The sequence below is a fragment of the Camelus bactrianus genome, chromosome 34, assembly GCF_048773025.1.
Source record: "Camelus bactrianus isolate YW-2024 breed Bactrian camel chromosome 34, ASM4877302v1, whole genome shotgun sequence".
Taxonomy (NCBI): Eukaryota; Metazoa; Chordata; class Mammalia; order Artiodactyla; family Camelidae; genus Camelus; species Camelus bactrianus.
The window spans coordinates 11,445,044-11,472,990 of NC_133572.1; the positions used below are offsets into that span (position 1 = coordinate 11,445,044).

General features: G+C 37.1%; 1 protein-coding gene across 4 annotated transcripts in view; it reads left to right on the top strand.

The window, feature by feature from the left end:
• PIK3C2G (phosphatidylinositol-4-phosphate 3-kinase catalytic subunit type 2 gamma) overlaps positions 1-27,947 on the top strand; it is a 266,594-nt gene that overhangs the window by 60,555 nt on the left and 178,092 nt on the right. For all 4 annotated transcript variants that reach the window (XR_006721857.2, XM_010946489.3, XM_045510287.2 and 1 more), the window contains exons 9-13: positions 3,103-3,225; positions 6,804-6,837; positions 12,598-12,793; positions 16,299-16,421; positions 22,108-22,239. Coding sequence is in view for 3 of the 4 variants with exons in the window: in XM_010946489.3 (XP_010944791.2) it covers positions 3,103-3,225; positions 6,804-6,837; positions 12,598-12,793; positions 16,299-16,421; positions 22,108-22,239 (608 nt within the window). In the remaining variant the exon portion in view is untranslated. The remainder of the gene's footprint in view (positions 1-3,102; positions 3,226-6,803; positions 6,838-12,597; positions 12,794-16,298; positions 16,422-22,107; positions 22,240-27,947) is intronic.

Here is a 27,947-nt window from a genome sequence, read left to right on the forward strand (position 1 = left end):
TATTTGGGGGAAACTTCATGGTTTGGGGTTATAAAAGTTTTGCACTTGCTTCTGCCTGGGTCCAAAATAGTAACAACCCTGGCACAATTTTTAGCATAAATTCCTGCTATGGGTAGTGTAAATTAGTACTCCACAGCGACACATAACACAATAGCTCAGATAATCACTTTCCTCATTCAGAGCCCCTGGGAAGGGAGAGGCTTCCTCAAAAGTCCTCTTGGTCAGCAGGCATTGTTTTTTTTCCGCCTACTTTTTGCAAGTGACAATCTGTCCAGTGTCAGGGGTTTATTCAGCTCCAGCTCGGCCCCTTCCCCTACCTCCACCAACCAGTTTAGATTTAAAATTTCAGCACTTGTCCCATTGGGAGCAGGAAACACTGATCTCTAAGCCAAGTGATGTCACCTGCAGGCCACTGACATACCAATGTTGAAGCTACTGCTCAGGCTTTAGGTTCCCTCTTTAAATTTCCATCACCCAGAGATCTATCTTTGTTTTGGGCTAAACTATGGATTTACATTTTTTTCTTATGGTTCATCGAGTGTTTGTATGAGCACACACTATGTGTGCATTTGTGTGTGTGTTTGTGTGTGTAAGGTGTCTATGTTTTCTCATTCCAACAGCTGCTAGATCTAGAAACCCACTGCATTTCCAAACAACTAAGTCTCCTTGGCTGTCTCCTTGGCAACTCAGACTCTGTGTATCAAAAAATACATGCATCACAATTCCACCAAACATCTTCCCATTTTTCCTGTGTTGCCTGCCATAATTAATGGCACACTGTCTTTTTTGGTTTTCCAAGTATGAAATTTTGAAATCATCTTAAATTCAGTCTTTCTGTTGGCACTCAATCCAATTAGTCAAGTTAATTCGACAACTGCAGTATTTCGTTTAACATATTGCAGTAGCCTCAGTGACTCAAACATGAAATAAATATTTATCTTTCAGAATTTTTGTATAGCTCAAAGGAGATAAATAGATCAGGTAAGAAGCACTGCAAGACTGGAGTAAGAGATGGAGAAAATTAGATACTGAGTGACTCAAGACAACTCAGCATTTCCATTTTAACTAGTCATATTCCCACAAATTCACATATATCACATATCTACTTAGAATGAATTAAAACTAAATGTAGCACCTACTACATATCTCTCTCACAGTTTTAATAATTTTTAAATTTTCATTTTATTAGTTATCTGGGCAGATACAATGTATGGTTACTCTTATAAACTGAAATATTTGTGTGAATGGATTAAAATTAATTCATTAAAAACAAATTTGCTAAAATTTAGCCCTTATTCTTTGCCAGGCACTTTTTTCTATTTTATCTCATTTAATCTTTACAACCATCCAATCATTAAGTATTATTATTCCAATTTTACAGAAGAAGGAATTCAGGCCCATGGAAGTTGAATAATTTGATAATGGTCATAGGTAGAAATGAGGCAGAATCAGGATTTTAACACACATAACCATACTGCAGAACTGGAAATATAGCTTCCTGTGCTGTTGTGAATGAATGTATTAATAGTATATTAATAGTTGGGGTGTTGCCTTTCAGGAAAGTCCAAGTTGTCAAGTCCAGTCTCAAATGTGGTACTCAACACTAAACTCCAGTTCAGATTATATACATAGAAAATGTGGTGAGCTCTAACTTTCCAGTTGTGGAGTGTATATGCATTTTCATTTAATTTAATAATGAAGCAGCTCTTCTGGCAGCCACGTTACAATGTTGACTCATTGAGTTCACACATAAATAAAACAACTGAGCTTTCTGCACATGAATAACGCATAAATTTTTCTTCCCATTTTACAACTGAGTGGTTATACTTTCTTAACCTGTGAAAGACTTAAAATGTAACTCAATTAAATTGCAGCTTTTTTACTTTTAGCTCATTAATCAAGTCTGTTGACAATTTTAGAATCCTGATTGTGTCTTTCAAAGTATTAATTAACCATTCTTCCTAGGTTGTTGTCATCAGTTTTCATTGTTTATAAAACATATGAAAGGTACTGGCAACACAATAAAAAGGTTTTTTTTCCACAAAAAACACAAAATGATGTTCCCTAAATGTAATACTCATTTTGTGTCTTTATACTGATACTGTTTTGCTAAGAAAATGATCTAGAATAAGTGAATTTTTTGTGTGTTGTGAATCCATATCTGTGTGTGAAAAAAAAAGGAAAAATATTTTTCCACCTCCTTTGAAATAAACTCCACTTTGAAATCCTCCACTGGAATGACTGTGATCCTGGAATTAAGAGCTGATGTGTTTTGAAAAGCCAACATTATTAATGATATAGATGAAGTATATTAAAATAATGTAGAGTGAAAGGTGATTAGCACTGAATTAAAGAAGAAAGATGTATTTCTCAACATAGCTACTGGTAAAACACAGAAAAGAATAAGGTCAAAACATAATTTTTTTTTAATGAAAGCTAATTTAAAAACGTGAAAGTTGAGAAATAAAAAAAAAATGAAAGGTTCTTAGAAACTGGACCCTCAAATCTGTGTAAAACTATCTTAAGTGCAGTCAGCAATCTGATTTAAGAGGAGTTGGTCATTACTATAGACTATATTTGCCATCAATGATTTTTTTTGAAACATCAGTTGCTTAAAGGACAGTACAATCAAGTGATGACCAAACACCCCAACACCTGATCTCACTGTCCCAAGTTTGTTCTGAACTCTGATTTTTAATCATTTTGCCTTCCTGATGCACTCTGAAACTCTACATAGGTCTACTAACAATTGTCTTGTTTTCAAAGTATTTTGAAGGAACCACAGAATTTCAGTCTCCAATATCTATATCTACCTCTCTCTCTTTCTCTCTCTCTTTCCTCCTCTCCCCTTTTTCCTCCCTCCCATTCCCTGTGAGACAATGGTAAACTAGAGTTGATATATATAGTCTTAAAAGTCCTACTTTTCAATATTCACTCAATGCAAATTGTGGCTTAGGTCACAGGATAACCAGTCTTGAGAACCTTTTTATGGAAACAACCATAATTTATTCCATTTCCTCTTCATGGAAAGAGTAGTTTAAAGATAAATTAGTGTCCTCTTGATTTCAATAAACTGTAAGATATTAATCTTTTCATCTACAGCAACATGTGGATAATATTATTGAAGAAGTTAAAAATATATGCGGTGTTCTGGGATGTGTGGAGACCAAACAAATCACAGATGCTGTAAATGGACTAAATCTTATTCTTCAGAGAAAAGAAGAGGTAAATGCAGTCATTTATTGCACAGTAATTATTTTAAAACTGAGTTCAATAATTAATTAAGGAGATGATTTTTGACTATATATATGTTTGTGTGTGTGTGTGTGTACATGAATATTTCAATCATTTGCGGGGAATAGAAACTTAATTCTATTGTATCAAAAGGATTTAATTAAATTAAAAGGAAATTTCTTATACCTTTTAAGTGTAAGTATAATATAATATCCCAGTGACACTAAAATCCTACCTAGATGAATGTGCTTATATAATAACATTCACAGGCAAGTGTTTGTACATAGTACTGATGGCTCTCATTATATTACCAGCGTATACAGGTGTAGGTGGCCATGGACAAGCACATATGCAGGGAAGAAGGGATTCATTTTTGTGGTATTTTTTTTGCCGAATTTGAAAGGTATACTGCTTCTATGATTTCACATTCTATAATGATTTCCTGGCTTTTCAGTTTAAAAAATGAGTATTATGTGATTTTTTTAAAAAACCTCAAAAATCTGATGTATGTTACATGTGACTATTTCCCAAGAAACTCCAATACATATGAAACTTTATAAAAGAGAGTGATCACATGCATTCCTCACTTTCACAGATAGGAAGAGCAGAGATTATATTATCTTGACTCTGCCAGCCTTAAAAGTTCAAAAAGATTGATTTAGAACATAGATAATTATACTAATATATATAAATCATTCACGCTTATTGTTTCAAATAGGTGACTGAAAAAAATCAGTAATTTCTTAATGTTGACCTGCCTATGTCTTATTTTAATTAGAATTGTGCTTTTTTGTGATCAGGTAGTAAAACTGAAAATAGAAAATGTAAATATCTTATTTGCATTACATGAACAGTGATGATTCTGAGGAGCAACAGAGTTACTCCACCAACCAACTCTCCAGTAGCTGAAGTTAAGTCAGGAAAACAAGGTAGTGAGAATTAACTTTCAACAATTCATTTCTCTTAGATTGTCACATTTTGGAGATACTACAAACACCTAGAGCTAAAAATAAAATACAAAGAGCATAGTGTCATGCAAACAAGATTTGAATTCAAGATCTACCACTTTCTAGCTGAATATCCTTTGGAAAATGAATTCATTTCTCTGAGCTTCAGTTTTCCCCATCTCTAAAACAGAAAAAGGAAGCAGAATTTGCAGGGTTCTTTTGAGCATTAGAAATAACGTTAATAAACAGTCAGGTGATAGTGTATCTTGAATGAGTCATTATTATTACTGGAAGTAATGGGGATGATGCTGGTGGTAGTGTTTTAGAATCTTCCCCATAAGGCCAAGATGAAGGTTTTCATTCACACAAGCAACACTAAGGTCCTCATTATCTCGGGGACACTGGCTACGGCCAGGCGCATGACAAATGTGAGACTCTGCCCAAGGAGGAGACCAGGTGTGAGGATGTGGACACGCATCTTCCCATCTGTTAAAACCACTTGGTTGTTCTTCAGGTTTTATGCACAGCTCTCAGCGAATCAGTAGAAACAAACAACTGATCAAAGAATAAGGAAAACCTAATTTTAGGATGAAGCACTTCAAGTGAAACTCCCTAAAAGAACAAAAATGACAATTTTCTCAGAAATATCAAGCTTTCAGTATATCTGAAGCCAAAAGAATCCTTCAAGGAGAAACTGAGTATTTCCTAAGAAACTATGAACAACTATAATTATTAAGAAAAGCTCATATTCACATTTCACATTTCCTATATACTTATGAGCACTAAATTGTATGTGATTATTCGTGCACAGAAATGAAGAAAAGAATGCACAATTATCACTTTGATTTCATATATAACAATGGCAAAAATAAATAGCTGAATACCCCCAGTAAACAGATTCCACTTATTCTGAGAACACTTTGAAGGCCACTGACTTGACATCATTCAGACTTTTTATTCATCGCTTTCCCCATCCTATCTTAAATATGAGCCCATCCGTGTAAGCCGATTGGCACAAATATTAAGTACATTTTTCAGAGTTTGTGCAGTAACCAGCTGAACTAAAAATGCCAAAGTGGTTCCGTCTATCCATCCACCATAAACCTAGATTAAAGAAATACTGAGAAATACATCTTCTGCCAAAAAACTTAAATTTGAGAAGCTTTCCTTTTTTTCTTGGCTGCATTTCTTGGTCAACTAGCAAGAGACTATTTCCTGCCATACAGGGAAGTAATTAAGTATTTATTAAATGTAAGTTTTGGCAAGATGAAGAATTATATCACAAATGCAGTTGTACTCTGTCAACTTCACGCTCCCACTCAGTACTGGGAACAATTTTCCATCCTTCAGAATTATATTCCAGAAGCTCACATAATATATTTCCATTAAATGCACAATAAATAAACCACAAAATGAAAAGTACGGTCTTACACATTGTGCTATAGGTGGACACCATGGTGATTTAAAATATAAGTTTATGCTTCTGAATAAATTGAATTGTAGTTAAGTTGTGCTAAAATGTTTAACAGTCTCACCCACACGGATGAGGTAAAGATCTTATGTGCAGTTGTTAAGCCTATTAGTTGAAACTATGCTCAGACAAAATATTTTACCAAAGAGAAATGCTTCTGAGAAGGTCGATGTGAACGATGCTTTTAAATGAAAAATTTTATATAAATTTAATTACATTCTAAATATGATACAGGTATTTTCTCTCTAAAAGGAATACGATGGCAAGTTCCTTATTAAAGAAATACAATTTTTCCCTAGTTTATTTGTTTGAGAAATTGAGCTTTTCTTTAATTGAATTTCCTTAAGAGCAAACTTGCCAAAGCAACATTTTAAAAAATTTAGTGTCAATTAAAACGGATCTTATTAAAAATTGAATTTGGACAGAAACCTCACTTTCAGTGAATCTATGAATTATTCAACTTATATAGTTTTCATGATAATGAAGTTATAAACAATAAATCCTAAAACATGAACGAAATCCCAGGCCTTCAAAGATAAACACAAACAAGCAAGCAAACAGAATCACCGCAGTAATGGATATGAACTTAAATGACAACAAAAAAATAAAATTTCAGATAGTTTTTTTTTTTAATTTAGGATATGATCTCAAGTATTTGACTATCTTTTTTTAAATTCTAAAAAGATAAAGAAATGAACTATATAGTGACTCTGTATAATCTTGCCCACTTCCATCCAGCCCTCTTTTCAGTGCTGACCAAAGTTTGCATCTGAATGACTGCTAATAATAAGAACTGTACACATTAAACAGAGAGAATTAGAAATGTTTTATATCAAAAGATTCATCAGTGTTGTAGAAGGGGGACTGAGCTTCAGCAGTATCTGTAGAATTATTCCAATAATACCAAGGCTGAGCTGATGCTGGAAGTTTCTTTTTGTTGTTGTTTGAATCAAATAACCTTGATTGTTCGTCACGATAGTTAGAAAGCTTTTCTTTCATCCTACAGTTTAGATTTCCTCTGTTTCATAGGCAACATTGATAAACGACAGCAGAGAACTTTCAGTATGCAGATTTTGGATACTATCAGTTTTGTTTCCTGAAATTTTTTCTAAATAACAAGTGTATCTTTGCACCTATTTTTGTTTTTTCAGAACTTTCATCAAAACTCAGAAACCCCCGCAAAAGGTAAGACATACGTGTGCTCAAATACTTTTTAAAAAGAAATATTATAAAACCAAAACTAATTTAACTTTTTCAATTCTTTCTCCAAGTATTATGGTAACACACATACAAAAATATCTTTGAGAAAAATGGTTTGGTTAAACCCTTTTTACTGATGGAAGTGAATAAAAATCCACACTTTCTAAACGTTTAGCCTGAGATCTTTTTAAAAACTAGGAAAAGTAAAACAATCTATAAAAATCAAAGGAATAATGAAAATATCCTTATAACAATCCAAGAAACTAAAACTTTTTATTTAGTGAATTACGTTTTAATGTAAGAGAAGTCAGAAAAGTAGCAGATGTCTTTCAAAGACACTAATTTCAAAGTTAAACTCAAGCTCAATCTGAAAAACCAGTCTAACAAAACAGGTAGGAGGATTCAGTTCTGGAATAATTAGTGTTCATTGATGCTCTTAGCCTACAAAACCGCAAGGCACAGGAGGACTTTGCCTCTGCAGGAAAGAGTGGTCGTGTGACAGTGTGGTATAGGGCACGGAGTTTGGCTTTCAGAATTAGGCAGAACTGGTTTTGAATTCTAACTCAGCCCACTTTTTGACTCTGTGATAAACTAAACTCTTTGACCTCCAGTTTTCCTAATATGCATAAAAGTCATGATAGTATTTAAGTGCAGGGTGTGGTCAGGGTTGTTCTTGTTCGCACAGGCAGATGGTATTTGGCTCATGAACACTGAGTATCTTCAAGGAAACTGATTGACCCGCAGATGTTCAAATATCACCCTTGGATTCAGAGGTGATGGTGAATCACAAATGATAACCCCAACCTGCCCTCCATACCCTTAATGGTTTTCAGTAGAAAGTTGTAAGTACTTAGGGACACTCTCTCAAGCCTAATTCCCACCACTCAAAAGAAGATATTCAACTGCACGTGAAGAACTCCCCTAACTTCACATCACGGAGGAAAATGGGACGGCAAAGAGGATGGGAGAAAAAAATCTGCGCTAGTGCAAAACTCCCCATTCCAGGCATTTATAAAACTGCAGAACACCACAGGGGGAAGGAAGAGATAGACATCCTCTAACAATATTACTAACACAGAGCCCAAGTGACAGAATGCGGAGTGAACAAGCTGGAGATATGCTATAGGACACTAGACCTTTCTTCCTTCCTATGAGGAAAGTTGGAATAAAATCCCCTCGTCCCACAGTCTGAGGGCTTGGGATATGAGATCCCACAAAACTGCACAGGAATGTTCCCAGAGACTTATATTCTATGCTAAGTCATCACAGAAAAAGAATTCTATAGATTAAAAACTCCCCATCCACAGCTCTCATAAGCTTTTCATAAATCAGCCTTCCATTCTGAAAGATGAATCTATTTTTTCTAATACTTCATTATGTAGAAGCACCTTTCAGGATGTTTAAGAGCAAAATGGAAGAGTTTGCTAAAATGACAGCAAAATGAAATGAACATTTGCCAGCACATACATGCAGCTGCTTTCTGGTCAGGTACCCTGAAATGAAAGTCTAGAACCCTCCTTACACAAAATGTTAATCCAATAATAAGCCACTAATAGTGATGATTCTCATACTTATTGTTCTTATTGATTGACCTTGAAGTTGAGAGGTGGCTCTCTGTGCTTTATACCAGCGGTCAACAAACCTGGTATGCTGCCTGTTTGTGTAAACAAAGCTTTACTGGAATACGAAAAAAAAAATTCTAATACAGACCTTGCTTGCAAAGAAAATACAGTCTTCACTAGACACAAAAGGCACGTGCACACAGAAGATGACAAACGGCAACACTACAGAGATCATTTTTCTTTCAAACGTACACTAGAATGAAGTCACCAACTCTTCCCCCTTCATTTCCAAAAACAGTCAAATGAATGCATTTTAATCACCTGTATATTGTCGTAATTTCTTTCCTGATACTGTAACTCTTTTCCCACTGTAAAATCAGACATGATAAACATTATTTCTCCATCTTTCACCACCAAGCCCAGCACTTTGAGCGCTTAATACATTTCTGATGATATCTGAAATGCATTCTTCATCCAGAGCTCTGGAAGGGAAGCATAATGCATAAGCCTACATCTCTATCCTCCCTCAAATAAGCAAATTATAACCTAGAACTGTATCTCTGCACAAAAAGTAAAGGGTAGGCTTTTGAGTAATTATCCAAATAATTAAAATTTTCCAAAATATGTGCTAGGGCTTGAATTAATGAGATCTCTGACTCCACTTTATGATTTATTTTAATATGTATTCATTCGCACAAGATTGGAAATTATTAACAAGACGTTTGTGCTTCCTGCTTCTGAGAACCAACAGTATAATTTGGGGGCCAGGGAAACAAGATGTTTCACTAAATTGATCATTCTGCCTCCAGTTGCTCAGGAGAATCCCTGTTGGTTGGTCTCCAGAGTTTGATGAGGCCTCTTTAAAGGCTATTTTTATGCTGCTTTCCTCTTCTGTTTCATTAATCGCTACTGCTGATTTCTCAGAGAATTTTAATTAGAGCTCTTTCACTCTGCTCCTCACCTCAGGCTGTTTCAACAAAGGGCACCATTTTAGAAATACAGCAAATACGTAAAATTTGGCCATCTCATAAATTTTGTACAAATTTATGAATAACTAAGTGAATAATTGCATGGGTTGAACAAAAACAAACAAAAAAATGTTTAATTAGGGGCAGAGCTACTGAGAGACAGGATGAGGGAAGCAGCTCTATGCCAAAGCTGGCCCCTTTCTCCAGGATCCAAATACCTGAGCATCGGAACACCGGCGACTATTGGAGGAAACAGCAAGCTCTTCCTACTATTTCCTTTTCAAACCAACCAGGAGCCAAAAAGCAATTTACGTCTCAGAAACAACTTATGAGGAAGGGCACGGGTCTGAAAAAACAACAGTACTGTGTGACTTGACTCAACCTAATACGCTTATGCCAAACTTGTGACTTAGTTCAGTTCATAATCTTAATGGACATTTGTTTCTAGAAATTAAAATATGAAAAACCTTTAAAATATAATACAATAAATAAACATGCTATGTTAATTTAAAATAAAATCACAGACAGAAATAGACTCACAGACATAGTAAACAATCTTATGGTTGGGGAGGAAAAGAGTGGGAAGGGGAAAATTTGGGAGTTCGAGATTTCCAAGTATTAACTACTATATATAAAAGTAGAGAAAAAAACAAATTCTTCTGTATAGCACAGGGAACTATATTTGGTATCTTGTAATAACCTTTAATGAAAAAGAATATGAAAACAAATATACGTATGTACATGTATGACTGGGACATTATGCTGTACACCAGAGATTGACACATTGTAACTGACTATACTTAAACTTAAAAAAAGGCCACAGAAGATCTTAAAACATAAGTTCTAAGGATGTGCTTACTTGTTCTCTCAACGTTTCCTCAGCTGCCTGGGGCTTGGCCACAGAGCTCTTCTCTGCTGTGGCCGCGGGGACTCAGAGCTGCATGTGGTCCAGCCGCCCTCAGGGTTGGGAGCGGGGAAAGCCGCGCTCTGTGCCTGGCGTCTGGGACCCGACCTGGGACAGGCGAGCACCACTGGCCCTGGTCAGCCTGAGGTAGAAGAACCTGCAATCTGGAGAAGAACTGGCGTTCAGGCTCGCCCACGACCAAGCCAAGGCCACGCAGCCCGCCTTCCTCATCCATCCGGCACTCCCAGTACCGCGGGGGCACCTCGCTGGAAAGAACTGCACTCTGACCCCCTTAGTTCGTGAACCGGAAGAACTGACTGGTCTGCAACTTCTCGCCGGAAGCGGAGGCTGTGCAGTATCGCGAAGAGGGAGCTCGGCACCCCCGCGGACGCCGAGCTTTAGGAGACCGGATACGAAGATCTTCAGCTGCTGCACAGTGAGCTGGGCGCGGCAGCTCAGTCCACAGGCTGGCTCGGTCCATCCCTCATCCCTCCACCGCGGCAGCATCACCCACCTGACAGTCCGGCCCAGTGGCCGAGGAGCACTCGGGGCGCTCGGGACTCAGGGTTCGGGACTCGGGGTTCTGACCTCGTGATGAGATGTCCTCCTCCAGAGGGCCACCTCGAGGCCCTGCTCTCCTCCTCAGCCCTGTGCACAGCCCCTGCGTGGGAGCCACCAAGAACACGGTTTCTCCCCTCTGTCTTCCCTCCGCCGACTGTGCTGCCGTTACATTTCCTTTCTCCTGGACGAAACGGTGGAAAAGTAGAAATAACTAAAATTCGGCATTTCAGTACTTTATGTTTGGCCCAGGATGGAAAAAGGAACCATTCAGATCGTATGTTTCACAGGGTTTTCTGCCACACTCTCGTCTACCAAGACCCGCCTGTGGGGTTTAAGGAGGCCTGTTTGGGGGAATGGACCAGGCCTGATGCACACCGGCACTATGGGGACCACTGGCAGATCAGCACCAACGGGTCTTGGTCGTGACCACGGCTAGCTTTGCGACCCCCAAACGTCAAGGCTTAATCAGCAAAGTCAGGCACAGGTGACTCGGGATCAGGAGAGCGCTGGGGCTTCCGTTCGTAACATTCTTTTCATCTCTTAAAAACCCTTTGTCACTGAAATATTTGTCAATTGAAGATATTCCTCTTCTTGGTAAACAATTTTTGAGCTTTTATATTTGAGATTATTCTTCATTTAACTTTTAAAACACTATTGTAGTTAAATATTTAAAACAATAGCAAGTAGTGAGCGTATTACAATGGTCGAGCTTCACTCATTCACCACTGCATACAAAATGCCAGCAGTGAGTGTTATTCTCTGGCCCCTTTAAGAGTCTGACAGTGAATCCTGCTTGTAGGATGATGTGCATCATTCTCATAAGCTTCTCCATTGTAATGGTGCCATCTTTCCTGATTTGGGTCAGAGTCCACCTGTTCTGCCTGGTCCCTTTCATCAGTCTCTTCTACTTCCTTCCACTCAGGTAAGAGATTTCCCAGCAAAGAGAGTTTTTCGGGAGAAAGAATGCCATTTTCAGGAGAGTTTACCTTAAATTCTGTAATTAGGAGATCCTTTTCATGTGGTCTATAATAAATTGGCATGCCTTCATTCAGCAGACCCTTGAAAGCTGTTGGCAACCGTACTTAGTCATTTTTCTTCATTTTTCTTCCTTTATGACAAGTCACTTTTAGGAATAATCAATAGACTCCATTTAAATAACTGATGGTAAAACTCGACAAAGGCTTTGATTTTGAAGAAATATAGTAATTATCATAAACCTTGTGCTTCAAGCTTAATTTAGATCCCAGCCATGTGCTATTTCAATTCTCTTTAGAGCAACACAGTGTATATGATTATTATTCAGTTAATGGTAAACATCATAGCACAATCAAATTTCTTATTATTAATTCTTTTGATGGGGTTTGTTTGGAGTGCTTGTAAGCCATGTAGAAAACATTTTCCTCATCTGAAAAGTAATTCTAAACAATAATAATCTACAACAAGAATATTGCAAATTACAGTTGATCAGAATGCCAAATTAATAATCCAGAACTCTGATTTGTGATTAAAGGCTGTGCTTCCAAAAATTCTGCAACTGAAGATATGAAAAGCTTGTTAATTATCTACACTACTAGCAGCTAACCCAGGCTGCAAACAGAGGCACAGATGGCTAATTGGCTTCAGTTGGTGGAGGGTCATTTTAATTAAATTTTCTTTAAATTTTGTTATAAAAAATTTCAAAGCTGAAACTGAGGGTTTATGATAAACATGGCCCTTCACAGATGACCTGATTTCCATCTTTTTCCTCTAGATTTGATAGAAAAAGTGACAACTGAACTGTCCACATCCATCTACCAGCTAATTGATACCCATTGCAGCAGCTTTTATGCAGATTTCCAGCCTCTAAATGCACCTGATAGCCCTTCCTGTATAAATCTTGGACCTGATTCCCACCTTAGCTTCACTGTGTATGCAGCTCATAATATTCCAGAGACCTGGGTACACAGGTGAGTGATAGTTTTTCACAAAAGGGTTAATTATTTTTTATATAGCTTCTAATTTAGTATAATTTGTCTTGATCTTATTTGCAAGAGCAAGTATTTCATAAAATTTTGAAATGTAATCAGCATAGATTTATCCTTACTCTTGAAATCATTTAAAACTTTATTTCCAATGTACATTCCTTTTCCCTCAAATCTTCCATTCTCCATATTAAAAATAACTGCATGTTGTCATTGTATCATTATGGAAACAGAAAATTCTCATCCTGCTTAGTGATTGCCCCCAAATTTTCATCTTTTGTGTTTAAGTTTAAATGACTAATGCCAATTAACACAGAGCAAGATAGCACACACATGTACAGGGAGATGGAGAGTATTTAAAAGTTAAAAAAAATCACATTGACCACCATCAAGTTATGAGTGGTAAATATTTTATGAGAATAGAACCTTGATAAAGTGAGAATCAGCCAAGAGTTAAGTTACGATAGAAATTAACCACAACTATTCATGGAACATTGCCAGATTTTAGGTTGACTCTGTTATGTAGTATTTTCTTGAATAACATAATTAGACTAATATTATAATAGTTATTTTAAATTCCTTATGGATTAAATCTATGAGGGGATACTGATTAAATCAATTATAGTTGATAAGAGAGTAGTAATTTACTAATGGACTTATTGTACGTACTGTATTTAGTGTCTCAAAGAAAAGCTGAAAGAAACAATTTTGGTAAAAGAGAAATAATTTTTATTTTGATCTGTATTTTTTGCAAATAACTGAACTGTGCAAATACATCTTTATAGAGTCAATAAGGAAATTTTACCTTTGTGTGTAAAAAAAAAATACTATCTCACTTATACATTTATTTAAAACCCATGGGATGATTCTTTTATGCTTTTCCTCTCTCTTAATTTTGTGAAGAATTTTAAGAGGCTGATGTACAGAGGAACAAATTTCTAGTCTAATGAATATTCTCATAATCTTTAAGCTATTAATATATCCTTATTAATTTTAATTCACATGGAAAAACTGTGTAGCCAGATAAGTACAGATATTGAATATAGGTCCCTGTGCTATGTAGAAGAAACTTTTTTGAAATCTATTTTTAGATATAGTGGCTAACATTTGCAAATCTCAAACTCCCAAATGTATCCCTTCCCACCCCCTTTCCCCCAATAATAATATTTACTATGTCTGCGAGTCTGTTTTAGTTTTGCAGATGAGTTCATTAGTATCCTTTTTTTCCTTTTTTTCTTTTTTTAGATTCCACATATGAGTGTTATCATATGGTATTTTTCTTTCTCTTTCTGGCTTATTTCACTTAAAATGACCGTCTCTAAGTCCATCCATGTTGCTGCAAATGGCATTATTTTATTCTTTTTTATGGCTGAGTAGTATTCCGTTGTATAAATATACCACAACTTCTTTATCCAGTCATAAGCTGATAAGAACTTTACTTCAATAACAACACAAAAACTCTTTTCTTCTCCCCTCACCACAGTTTATGTTACTGATATCACAAATTAAGTCTTCATATATGTACATATTTTTATAATTAAAGTTTTTCTATATTTTTTCCTTTAAAATTCTATACCAGAAGTAAAAGTTGTTCATGTGCCACCATACAGTATTACAGTATTCTGTATTTGTCTATATATTTACCTTTACTGGCAAGCTTTTATATGCTTTCATATACTTTCATATTGATCAGCTTTGTGCCTCTTTCTCTCAGTCCTCTCCACCTGGGACTCATATAAAGTATATATTTGTCCAATTGATTGTGTCCCATAAGTCCTTTAGGCTTTTTTCACTCTTCTTTATCTTTTTTGTTGTTGTTGTTTCTCTGACAAAATAACTTCAAATACCTATCTTTGAGCTCACTGATTTTTTCTTCTGCTTGATCAAGTCTGCTTTTGGACCTCTCTATTGGTTTTTTTTTAATTCAGTTACTGTGTTCTTCAGTTCCAAAATTTCTATGTGGTTCTTTTTTAATATTTTTTTATCTCTTTCTTGATACTCTCACTTTGTTCGTGCATCATTTTCCTGAGCTTATTGACCATGTGTGTGTGCATGTGTGTGTGTGTGTACATATACATATGCAAATATATATTTTTTTCTTTAGTAGTTCATTTCTTTAAGACTGGTTTCTGGAGATATATTTTGTTCCTTTTGTTGAGGCATGTTTTCCTCTTTATATATCTCGTTTTACTTTGTGTTGGGATTTGAGCGTTTAAATAAACAGCCACCTCTCCCAGTCTTTATGGATTGGTTTCATGCAGGGAAAGAATGTTACCTATCAGTCCAGCTAGAGATTTCGGGGGCCTTTCAAACCTTTCCTATAGGTGCATCTTCTCTGGACTTGTGTGTCTGTGAATTCACGGTTAGAGAGGTTTTGCTTCTTTCTTTAAGAGCTCATAATTTCTTATTTCATCTAATGTCAGCCTGTGGTATTGCAGATTCTTTAGTGTTCCATTAGCTGCCCAGCTCTGCTTTGTTCTCATCTGCTACCAGCCATCCAGTGTGCCAGGTCCCATCAGTGCTCTGTTAAGTGAGACATAAACCGGTGCCTCATACAGCCTCCTGAAAAAGCCAAAATGTTGATTGCACACTACGCTCTCCCTGCTCCCCTCTCCCCCTGCCAATGCAGAGGCCATCAAGCTGCGTCAGCCTCTGTCTGCTGTCCTACAGATCCTCTGGAGTGGCAGCAAGCCTCCCAACCTCTTTACTGTTCTTATAAGTCCGTGGTCCCTGGCATCTAGAACATACCGTTTCCTGTCAGCATTTTGAGACAGAAACCCGTCCCTCCTAGAGCCCCGCCCCCAAAGCTGGAACATTGGAATCACAATCCGAATCTTTCCCAAGGGAGAAGCCAACAATTGGGGGTTTTCTCCTATTCATTTTGCACTGAGGTGGGGGGAAATGGTGAGTGAGTTTGTGCTAGTTTAGACCATCACCTTTGTTCTCAGAGGCCCCCAACCTGGTACCCATTCCTGTTCAACACCTAGATTCAGGCAAGACAGAAACCAGTCCTTTGGACAGCCCCCTAAAACGTCTGAATGTTAGACATAGGTTCCAATCTTCTCTCTCCCACCTTGTAGACAAGCTAAGATTTGGGAGTTTCCTCCTGACCACACAGCACTACAGGGGGCAGAGGAACTCTGGGAGATGAGTGCCATGAATTTTCCTACTGATTTCTGTGTGGCTGGTTTCACACTTGCCTGGGGTACAAGAGCCTGATATGTTGTTTCTGGATTTCTCATGAAGAGAATTGATTCATGTATTGCTGTTGAATTGGTGTCTCTGTAGGGGAAAGAAGTCTAGGGCTTCCTATTCTGCAGTCTGGCTGATGTCACTGAACATAAATTCTTAAAGTAATTTTTAAAGTACACTCTGTACAAGCAAACAACACTTTATCATTTGACTTTTAACTATAAAAATAATTGACCCGTGTAGAAAACTAGTTCCTTTATAGAGTTCAGCTTATTGAATCAATGTTGTTTCTTTTTAGCTATAAAGCATTTTCTTTTTCCTGCTGGCTTTCATATGCTGGAAAGAAGCTATGCCAAGTGAGAAACTACAGAAATACTCCAGTCAAAAAATTGTTTTTTTTCTTGGTCAACTGGAACGAAACGTAAGTTTATTCTGGTGAGATCATTTATCTAGTTAAGATCAGGTTTTTCCCCCCTTTTTTAAGTGAAGGGTATTTTTTTTTTTTTTTTTTTTTAGTGTTTCTAGTTGATTTCTTTTCAGTGATGTGATAAATATGCTGGGGCTAATAGATAACTGACTTCAATTCAACAGATTAAAGGTCCATTTAAAAACCTAGATAAATGTTCAGTCTACGTTATCGAATTGCTCAAAGAGGGAAATTGGAAAAAGGAGAATTATTAATCATTCGCAGACTGTGGATAAGAGGAATACCCTCTATTTGGGGTTGGAGGGAGGTCGGCTCCATATATAACAAAGAAAGGAATCACCTAATAACGTATGTAATCTCCATTTTCCTACCAAAGATAATTAAGAATTTGTTTCAACAATCAAATTTTTGGATAGTAATTATTATGCATTGTGTAAACTATCATCTGATTTGGAGTAATCAACTCCTGCCTCTTTATTTTATAGAGATTTATTAAATCAAGCAGGAAAAGTACCTTATTGGCACTGTCCATGCTTCCCCTCTTCTCCTCTGCCCCTCTCCCCAACCTAGTCACTTTATTCAGAGTCTCAGGGGGCTCGCAGGCCCAGTCTGTGGCTTTTACATGATTACTGCTGCTTTTCCTTGCTGTTCCCATGACACTGCTCTGCTGTCATTTTTCTAGGGTCTCCACTGATCCACTGAGAGCCAATTTTCTTCCCACCACAAGTGGAAGAAAACCCCCCAGGCCACACCCCAGCAGCCCTTTCAGAAGGGCTGGCTTTCTTGGGAGATAATTTGACTCCCAGTATTATACTTCCCTATTAACATATGTGAGCCAAATTTTTGAGAAGTCTGAGGATGGTGCTAGATGACGCCATCCATCCCGCTCTTAGTGTTACCACCATCAGTGGTGGAAATAACGTGTGGTCTTTTGTTCTTACATACTTTGTGGTTCCTTTCATCGACTGTGACAACCTTTATCTCCCCTTGTTTGGTTAAAGTTCTTGATTCCTTTGACCAAAAACCTGACCTTCAATTACAAAATCCCCTTCCATTGCACAGAATCAGTTCTGCCTGTTAAATTCTTCAGTGGCTCCCCAATTCCCATGAAGTAAAATACAAATAATTTAGCATCGCACACAAGGCTGTCTAGTTTGGCTCCTGCCTGTCTCTGTACTTTCCGCTCTGGAGGTAGCCCCACTCTCTGTCCCTGCATCCAACTACTCTCTGCATCTGAGCTACTTACCCTAACTACGAACTGAGAAATCACGCCTCTGGTAGGGGTCCCCTGTCTGTCAGGAACACAGTGCCCTGCCCTCATTGCCTGTTTATTGTATTCCAATCATCATAGTACACCTCCAGAATATATTCTCTCATCTAAACTTAATAACAAAAATAGCAGGTATTGTCATCTCCATTTTGTAGGTCATAATATTGATGTTTATGAAGCTTAATTAACTCACCCCAGGTTCCACAATCAGTAAATGGCAGAACTAGTGCTCAGACCCACTCTGACTCCAAAGCTGAGGCTTTGACTGTGATTTTCGTACTATTTCTTACAACATATAAAATCTTGGGCTTAGTATTTATATTCTACAAATAGTTTTCACATCTTAAATTTAAAAATAAAACAAACTCTACTCCATTCTTTCAACAACAGCCATGCCATTTTTTTTCCTTGGCTCTGCAGCAAAACCCTCCCAAAGAGTTGTCTATTTGCACTTTCTTCAGTTTTTTCCCTTTACTCAAACATACTCCAGTCGGACTTTCATCATCTCTGCTCCACTGAAATTGACCATTAGAGTCAGCAGTGACCTGCATAGCTAAATGTATGTTTCTCAGTCTTCATCTTTCATGATCTATTAGGAGCATTTGGCCCTATTGATCTCACCCTCCATCTTGAAATATGCTCTCCACTTGGTTTCCACGTCCTTTTAGCTTCCCTTCTCCCTACCTGGACATTCATTCTCCAGACTCTTTTTTTCTCCCAGATGGACTGTCATCTCACCACTGAAGCCTCTTCTCGTTTGTATCTGTGCTTGCTCCTTTAGTCTTCTCTTAAATTCACATAGCTTTAAATGCCATCCATATGCCAAATTTATATCACCAACCCAGGCATCAGTCACAAACTTCACAGTTATATACTCAACATTCCTACAACTGAACTCTTGATCTTATACTCCAAACCTTTTCTACCCCTGGATGGCCACTCTGGGTGATCATTTCCAATTTTGATTGTTCAGGTCAATCCTTAGCCCGAATTTCCTTCTCTCAGACCCCATCTTCAGGGCCTCCTATAGGATTTCTCCCCAAAATATTTCCAGAATATTACTCCTCATCACTTTCATTGCCCTAGGCCAGTACCATCTCCCCTATGTTACTGCAGTAGACTTGTAATAGTCACCCCACTTCTCTTGCCTTTATAATCCTTCTCACACAGCAGCTAAAGTAATCTCTTTTAAAATGTAAGTCAGGCCACGTCATTCTTCTGTTTTATAATCCTGAAATCCTTCACTCAGACGAAAGTCAAAATCCATACAGTGATCTATAAATGAGTTCTATACAATGTGACTTTTTAAATCTCCTATTTTCACTCTCAAAAACTTATTTTGATTTTAGGAAAGCTATCTCATAGAGAAGAAAAGAACGTTTGAGAAATTTTAGTGTTTACTTACTTTTAAATAGTAGAGTAAGGCAAACATATGGTTAAAACTTGAGTTCTGTGCCAGCTGCTTGCATATAAAGAAGCAATCTAACTTCACTTATCGAATTGTCTCTTAAAGCATTTTTCTTTTTCTTGTCTAAAAATTCATTCCTTTGATTTTTCAATAGCCATGTAGAAGTTAATAAAAAAGATTTCTCAGTGAATGTGAAATTATTTTGGCTTTAGAAATCCGTATGTATTCAAGAAATGAATAAATATTTAGAAAGCATGTATTCTTACCCTAGAAGAATTTATTTTTATTAATAAAAATGACAAGATGGAGATTGGCAGTAACCATCCACTGTAACTTATCGAATTTTTTGTCATTCTTGATATGAAAAGCTCATTAATAGGGAAGTTATACATGAAGAAACCAGACTCAGTGAGAAAAAGAATTCTAGATTATGTGAGAAATAAAGTGAAATTATAGCTTCCATCCTAGCCCAGAAATATGAAAACTGAATTGAAAGTCAATTACAGGTAAAAGAGAGACCATTCAAGAAATTACTGTGCATTCCACAGGATCATCAACATTTTATGTTGAGTTTCAGAGTTTCTTTTAAGCTGAGAAATATGTCCACATTACATTGAATGAATATTATCCCTATGAAAGAATATGAAAGAAAATAAAGACTTTTAGTTTTTAGATATCTGAATGTATAATAATTTAATTTTTTAATCTAAATTTTGCTTATCTAGAAAAATAAATCATCTTCACACTAGTCTTTCCTCTATTTCCCTTCCCTACTTTTAACTAGAATTATATTTCATCTGTCCACAATGGCTAATATAAGTTATTACACTGTTGATTGAATAATGAATATAATGCTGATATACAACCTACCATTTGCCACGTGTTGTGTAATGTAATATTTGTTCCATTTTATGGACAAGAAAAACAAGGCTTAAAAAGATTAAATGTACTCCTCAAGTAAGAACATCCTAATAGTCACAGAGCCAATGTTTGAATGCAGATATATGCAGATCCAGACCTCTGAATTTGTCTTCTTCACACATTGCTTACCTATTGACATCTATGAATTATTATTAACTTAATGACCTCATGCCCTCAACTGCACTTATTAACCCTCCCCCAACTTCCTCTTCTGTTTTCTATCAGCTAAAGTTACCCACTACAACATAACCTAGAAACCTAGACTCTATCTTTTAATCTTCATTGTCATATTCCACTAATATGCTGTCAGTCAAATATTAGTTATCCATTTTACCTCTAAAATAGCTCTTCTGTCTTTCCTCTTGTTAGAAGCTTTATTACCACCTGGATTTGGACCCTTTTCATCTCAGAGAACAGCACATTGAGGAAAGAGATGTGTACTCCTCAAAATCAGTTACGGTCGCAGGGCTGAATTAACTCCTCCTTATTCCTGAGGTTGTACTGCCTAGCCAATCACAAAAGGGGGTCACCAGTCTTATTTTACACCCACAGTAAGGACTGCTTCCAGTATCCAGATAAGATAGCCAACTTCTAGTATGAGAAGAGACTCAGTATTGCCTGAGGCCTCAACTGGGCCAACCTCAGCTGGCACTTTCCAACTGGATAATAGGCTTTGGTCATGATCAGTGCTCTAAGCATCACCTGCTACTCAAACAACTTGACTTCAAAGTTCAGCTGGGAATTACAAGGCCAGTGAATTCTATTCAAACTCCTCATACCTAACAACATCAGCTATCATCCAGTGCAAGCTGCCCACTTGCTCTTCCAGTCACTTTCCTCTTTCTTCTTCCCCTTTCTTGGTGAAATTAGTTCCCACAAATCTTCCCTTATCTGCTAATCTCTGTTCCAATTTTCCCATTTCTCCATAGCATTCTCATCTTCTACTAAACATATTCCCCCATCTTAACCTCTTGAAAAATATCTCCTTGTCTCATAAATAGATCTCTGCTAAACACCATACTTCTCTTGAGATTCTTATAATAGAACCTGATCATTTCTATATAACCAAGATGACTCAATGAAGAGAAGAAAAGTACCCTTCTCCCTCTCATCCTTAGGGACCTCAGATTACACTCTCGACTTTCTGCCAAAAGGTGTTTCTCCTTAGGCACTTACCCCTCCCAACTGTACCCCTTCCAGTCTTAGAGTATCATTTATAACCTTCTAGATATTCTTACATATATTGATGGATTCAATGCCCAAATTCAGGTTTTTCCCACTGTTAACAATCCTGTGTTTCTCCTTAGCCACTTTTTTGGCCCATATCTACAATCAATCCAGGGGCTGAGTTTGAAGTTTCTTCACCTTGATGTATCTAGGAATTGTATCTCAGCCGCCAGCCCCCAAACTCCTGAAATCTCATCATCACCCAGAATAGCCCACATTTAAAATTATAAACAACTCTCTATACTCTCTCATTGAAATGTTTCCTTTTGCCATTAGGAAAAATCTCAAATTCTTTTGCCTGGCATGCAGAGTCCTTAAGCATTCTTGCCACCACCTGTCTTTCTAATTGCATCCTCTATGACCTTCCATACCAACTTAATTATATTCCTTGTTCTAGCCACAATGAGCCACCCACCAGTCCTTAGCTACACTTAATCTTTTCATGCATATATGACCTTGTCTATGCACTTTTCTTGAAATATTCTTTTCCAAATCTCAGTCTGATTGTAGCCATTTACTCTTCAAGATCCATTATGAGTTATTTCCTGCCCTCCTCCTAGTCCCTAAGACAGTGTTAATCATTCTTTCTTTTGTGCTTATAAACCGTAAGTGCTCAAGTTATTGTAGTTTTAAAAAATAAGCTTACATATCAAAATTTTAGCAGTCCCTATTGATTAACCAGTGTCATTATTCTGTGTACTTCTACTATATTTCTACTTTTACAAGATTGAACAGAAAAGAGGATGCCTCAATTCAAATAGTCAAAATATTTTTGTTGTATGACATTTTATTACAAGGAAATATTCATGAAACATCATTGTAACTGGTTAGGTAATCTACTTCTTTATTTTAAGGATCAACTTTCCTCTTGAAATAAAGTCACTTCCAAGGGAATCCATGCTCACTATAAAACTGTTTGGAATTACCTGTGCAAACAACAGTGCAGATTTATTGGCCTGGACTTGTCTTCCACTGTTTCCAAAACAGTAAGTATATCATTTGTGATTATAATAAAATTCCCATCTTAATAAAACCTCCTTAGAACTAGATATTGTGCAGTATATGGCATAATAAGAAAATCAAGAAGACATTTTATTCTAAAATTGAGGTAGCTCAATATAAATCATGACTATTGAAAGCAAGACTGAAAAGCAAAATATAGAAATGGCCTTAGAAACAGGCCTCATGTTCAGCTTGTCAACTGGCTCATTTACAATGAAAAGGTATCAGCATGGCCAATCTCAATTTCTTTTCTTTCTCCGACCAGCCAATTTCTCTGGAATTACTAATTCAAAATGATTTAGATCAGTGCTGTCATTTAAAAACAATGTAAGTCATGGAATTCTGGCTAAAGTAAAATTATTCAGGGGAATTGGTTGACTGACCTTTTATTGCCAAGAAGAAGTATATGTTAACTTTAAGATGGTATTTTTCAGAAAAGTAAGCCAAATATGAGTTTAGATATTCCATCACCAGAACGATTTGCCAATGAGAAATTAACTTCTGGTTTAACTGTAAGGATTTGGAATTACTAATACTTAGGGTATTTAATAAAGTCAATTACATAATTTTCTATATTATTAAGGAAAATATATTTTAAATGAATCAACTTAGTTATTTTCACATGGCAAGACTTGCTTTAGAAACAAATTGTGAAATACAGGACCTTTGGAAAACTAGAAGCTAGGTTATAATTTCATTTTAATATCATATTATTATAAAGAATGTTTCTATCCCTTCTCGTTTAGAAAGATTTGATAATATAAGAATGTTAAGAAAATTCTTCCTCAGCTTTTAGTTCCCACATTTAGTCAATATAAATAAATATTATCAAAGCAACTGTGATAATTTTTTAAACATCATTTTTATTGGATTAATTCTGACGTGTGTGTGTGTGTTGCTCTTTTATTTGTTTTCATGTTATAGCCAGTTTCCACGTGTATGTTTCGTGAGGACAGGGAACATATTTTCTTTGTAATTCTGTCATCTAACATGGTAGCTCTTATAAACAGGCAATCAGTACAGGTTTGTTTACTAAAATGAATTGGAAAAAAATCAATCTCTATAGGAGATTTAGAATGAAATAAAATTTCAAACATCTATAAGAAGCAGTTTAGCCCTAAAAAGGAGTACCAACTGCTGTTAGCAGATATTTCAGAAATCTGATTTGTGGGCTAAGAACTTTCATTACTTCCTCCCCAGGAGCAGCTATGCAGGTGCCCTTCCTTCTCATGAGTGAGTTTCTTTTAAGTTTCAACTGCAGTATTTGTAAGATCTAGCATGTTTGTAGACTATATTTCTAGCCTTCACTGAAAACACATTTAATCCATTTTATTCCCTTCTATCATCTAACACGCTACTTTGCACATAACAGGCAATCAAAAAATATTAAATATATAAAAAGTTTGAAATACTTTTTCAAACTCATCTTCAAGGCTTTTTTCTACATGGTTATGATAGTAAAATACTGCCTCCATGTTGTTCTGTCACGTATCACTTACTACTGGTAAGCATTTTATATGTGAGTGATCACAGACAATAGGCATCTTTAAGTAATGCCTTCTGGGACTGATACTCAGTGAGGTTTTTCCTCAGGGAAAGTGGCAAAATTATGGATGATAAGCCATCACACAACTTACTTCAAAGAGCACGCCAATAAGCATTTGTAAGTATATTTCCAAAAGACCATTTCCTATGAAAATCAGAAAATCTCCCTCTCTCCTGGGATAAACAACTTAAAGAAATCCAGATCTTTTTAAGACATAAGAAATCCATCATGTCAGTCCACTGGGGAGATATAGTAACTCCCACGATGCTCATTGCTCTGAGTTACAAGGATTCTAATCCAATTTATTTGATGTAGGTATTTCCAGATCACAGCAAATAAGCCATTTAATTTCATTTCCTTTCTGGGAATGACCCCTGCCCATAAACTTTTGGTATTGAATCTGTCATTCATTACAATTTGAATTGCTCATACCTAGCCATGTGGAGTTGTAATAAGCATTTATGTCTTTTTTTTTTTCCAACATACAACCTGAAAATAAGCAGAATTAAGGGTTTCCTATCTCTTTGTGGCTTCCAGAAGTGGGTTTCAGGAGAATCAATGGAGATTAAACTCAGATATATTAGTTATGGCTGCATCAAGAGTGTCTGCAAATAAAAATAAACTGACATTTTCAAGCACACAAAATCACCTTCAGTCCTATAAAAAATATGTTTCAAGTACAAAGGTAAAATTTTGCCCACAGAAGTTTTGTAATCCTCTCCTTTGCAGACAAGACTTCTATTGCTTCTGTATTCTGTGTTTGGTGTTCTATATTCGGTGTTCCATACTGCAGCAATGAAGTTATTCTTCCCTCAACAATTCCTATGAGCTACCTTCCCTACTTAAAGTCTACTTAAATTCAGAAAAATTGCGTGGTAGTTACTTAGCATTTCTAAGTTGTGATAAACTCCTTCAACACAGAGATTCTCAACCCTGATTGAGCAATAAAATCTCCTGGGGAGATTTTTAAAAAACCCAAAACCCAAGTGCCCCCCAAAATTCTAATTTATCTGGTCTGTGGTGGGGCCCAGGCACCAGTATTTTCAAAACTCTGGATATGCGTTAAAGCCCAGGAAAATTAGAATCTTTTACGGAATTTCAGAAGAGGCCTAAGTAAATCTTATTCCTTAGACTGTTGCCTGAGGAACCAACTCTAACCCCACTATAAATTATCATTTTGGATATATCCTTAAAATCAAATAATAAAAAAGTTCTGGATGAAAATTCCTTATCATTCTTCCTCTCTGTATAAGAAAGACCCTCAGAGCTCAACTAATTCAAATATCTCATTTACATGTGAATGATGAAGGAAGGTTAAGAGACTTGTTAGAGGTCACTGGGCTACTTAGGAATATAAGAGGAACCAGAATGAAAGGCTGACTCCTCCCCACTCCACGCGTTACTCCCTCAGGCTGTCTCCCTTCTTGCCCTTAGTGCCACGCGCTGCTCTGTGACCACACTGAAAACCTCACCACCATGCAAGGGGCTCCTGTCTCAGCCTTACCTGGGCTCTTCTCTTGGGTGTGAAGCCTGTTAGACCAATGAGAGTCAGAGTCTCAGAGTTTAATAATATCAGATTTTCTGAAAGTGCCAGCTGCTCAGTTTGGAAACTTTCTGTATTCTTGGCTCCAGAATATCAAGCTATGGATGCACAGAATCATATAGCCCAAAATGACAATAATTGTTTTATTCAAACCACTTTTTTTTTTTTATTACGTGGGGAAACAGGAGCCCAGAGTGGGTAAACCAGCCCATCTGTTTTCTTGGTGCCATAGATTTTGGTTTGGTTTTTCTAAGCGTAGGAATTTGTACAATATTGAAGTTAAAAGGATCTTAAAGATAGAAATGTTAAATTTATCATTGTGGTCCTTTTCTTTAATGACAGTTTACTCAAAAACTCCATGTGTAAGAGCAGTTACATGTTGTTGGCTGGGGTGGGTGGGGTGTTGAAATTCTCGAGTCCAACCTGTTTGCCATCTCCTCTGTACCTTTCTGAAGTCTGCTCCCCCAACCACCAAGCCGTATGAAAACAAATATGAAACTTGAAAACCACTAATTTTGTGCAGGGAGCTCGAAGAAGGTAAGCCAAGTTGGGCTCGTTAATGACCGTAGGATTCAGATGTCTCTATATAAAGTCTGCTGCTCTTTCCCACGACAGGAAACTGTTTCCTGTATGTTTTGCCTTCATCATGTTTTTTTTCCATTTAATTTTAACTGATTTAATAAACCTTTCACAGGATTGTAATTTTAAAACTACTGGTGAGCCCCACCAACCTAGTGTTAAAAGTTTTCCATTTTCATCCTCTTTCTGAGACCACCAACACTTTTTGATGCATTCTTTGAACATCTTAATTCTTCTAATCATCTTCCTCGTCCTCTCATTTTTCTCTTCAGAGAAGTCTGTGGAAATTTATTTCCTCTACCATGCTTGCAATGTCTAAAAAGACGCTTGAATATATTCCATCATCAGAATATAAATTAACTAATATCAAACACGTAGATAACCCAAAGAAAGTGCCAATTTCTCCCTGAATTGCCTTAAAGTATATATTACATCAACCTCAGTTGGACAGCTACAAGTTCCTGCTCTCTGTGCCCTGTTGTTTGATATACCCCTTCGTACACATACTTGAATCAAGAGTTCTGACTTCATTCTCCCTGTCTGCCTCAGGGTTAAGGCCAGGGTGACTGTTAATCCAGACTCCATCCAAGGAGAGGAATGGCACATACTGACACTTATTCTTGAGTCCCTTCATTCTTTGCAGGAATCAATTTGGATCACTCAGATTTTCAGAGTGAAATATGGCCAAGCCATATAAATATAGTAAGGCCATAAATATGATTCATTACACAACTTAGATGTGAAGAAAAAACGCAATTAATATATCACACTTTTCTTCATGAGCTCCCACCCTGCAACTAATGAGGAAAAAACTTTTCATCAATTACAAAAAATTAGTCAATTCAATAAGTTAAATAGTCCTTATAGAATAATGCAGTAAAAACACTCAGTCACTCAGATAGCTTCCTGACACCCTAATTCTCTTCTTAAGAGGGTATCTGGATACACAGGAAGAAAAGAAATAGATTATTTGGCCTGGTGATTTATGATATCCAAATCAAAGGCACTTTTTAAGCTGCTGGCTTTTTGTTACAGCTAGTGTAGCTTGTGGTGGGTGCTCTCCCGCCTTAATCCGGGGCTTACTGACACTCTCTGACTCGGGCTCTCGCAGGCACCGTAGACCCATCTGAGGTTTACCTGGGACTCCCAGTTGACCTCAGCTCAGATGGTCCTATCGGATGCCCTTATTACAGAGGCCTTTTGTCCCCACCCTGTGACCTCCTTTATAAAAACCCCCTCACAGGGGTTTCTTTTTCACAGCTTTTTCTAGATCCCATCTCTTCTGTACAGAAGCCAAAGAAGACCCAATAAAGCTAAAGATAGGAGTTCCTTTTGCCTGTATACCACATGGCCTCAAGTTTAAAGTCACGCCACAGGTTGGTACAGGAGCAGCTCAAGAGGTGATGTTCTTTCAGGATCCGAAACATGGAGGACAAAATGGAGCACCCCCCGCCCCCCAGCCTTCAGCACTGTGCTGTACTCACGCTTCTAACACTCCTCTCCGTCTGCCTTCCAAAGGCAGAAGAGGGCGAAACTGGGATACCTCTGTGTACCACATTCACTCTGTGTCTTCTGCTTCCGCCATCCCAAATTGCCAGAAAGTGGTGGCTTTTTCTTTTGCCCCATTCTCCATCCAGTGTGCCACATCACCTTCCGCACCCCTGTTAACTCTTTACCGTGAACAGGAATATTTTCTGTAAACGCCACGGAGAACATGAACGTGTCAGCCTTCCCAGCTTAGTGTTCGACCTTCTCTTTTCTGCATTCTGGCTGAAGCTAATCCAGAGCTTCTCCCAAGAGATGGATGCTTCAGACCATTTGGGGAAAGGTTATGTACTCTGAAAGGCAAAAGAGAAAAATCACAGTTCTAATCTTTACCCCATTGAGTTAACTTCTAGCTTGCTAATAATTCTGGCCCCTGGTAGTGTTATACTTAAAAAAAAAAAAAAAAAAAAACCAACAACAAGTTTGTCCAGATGAGGGAGGAATAGAACAAAGGGGGAAAAAAGACTCTAAATTCATCC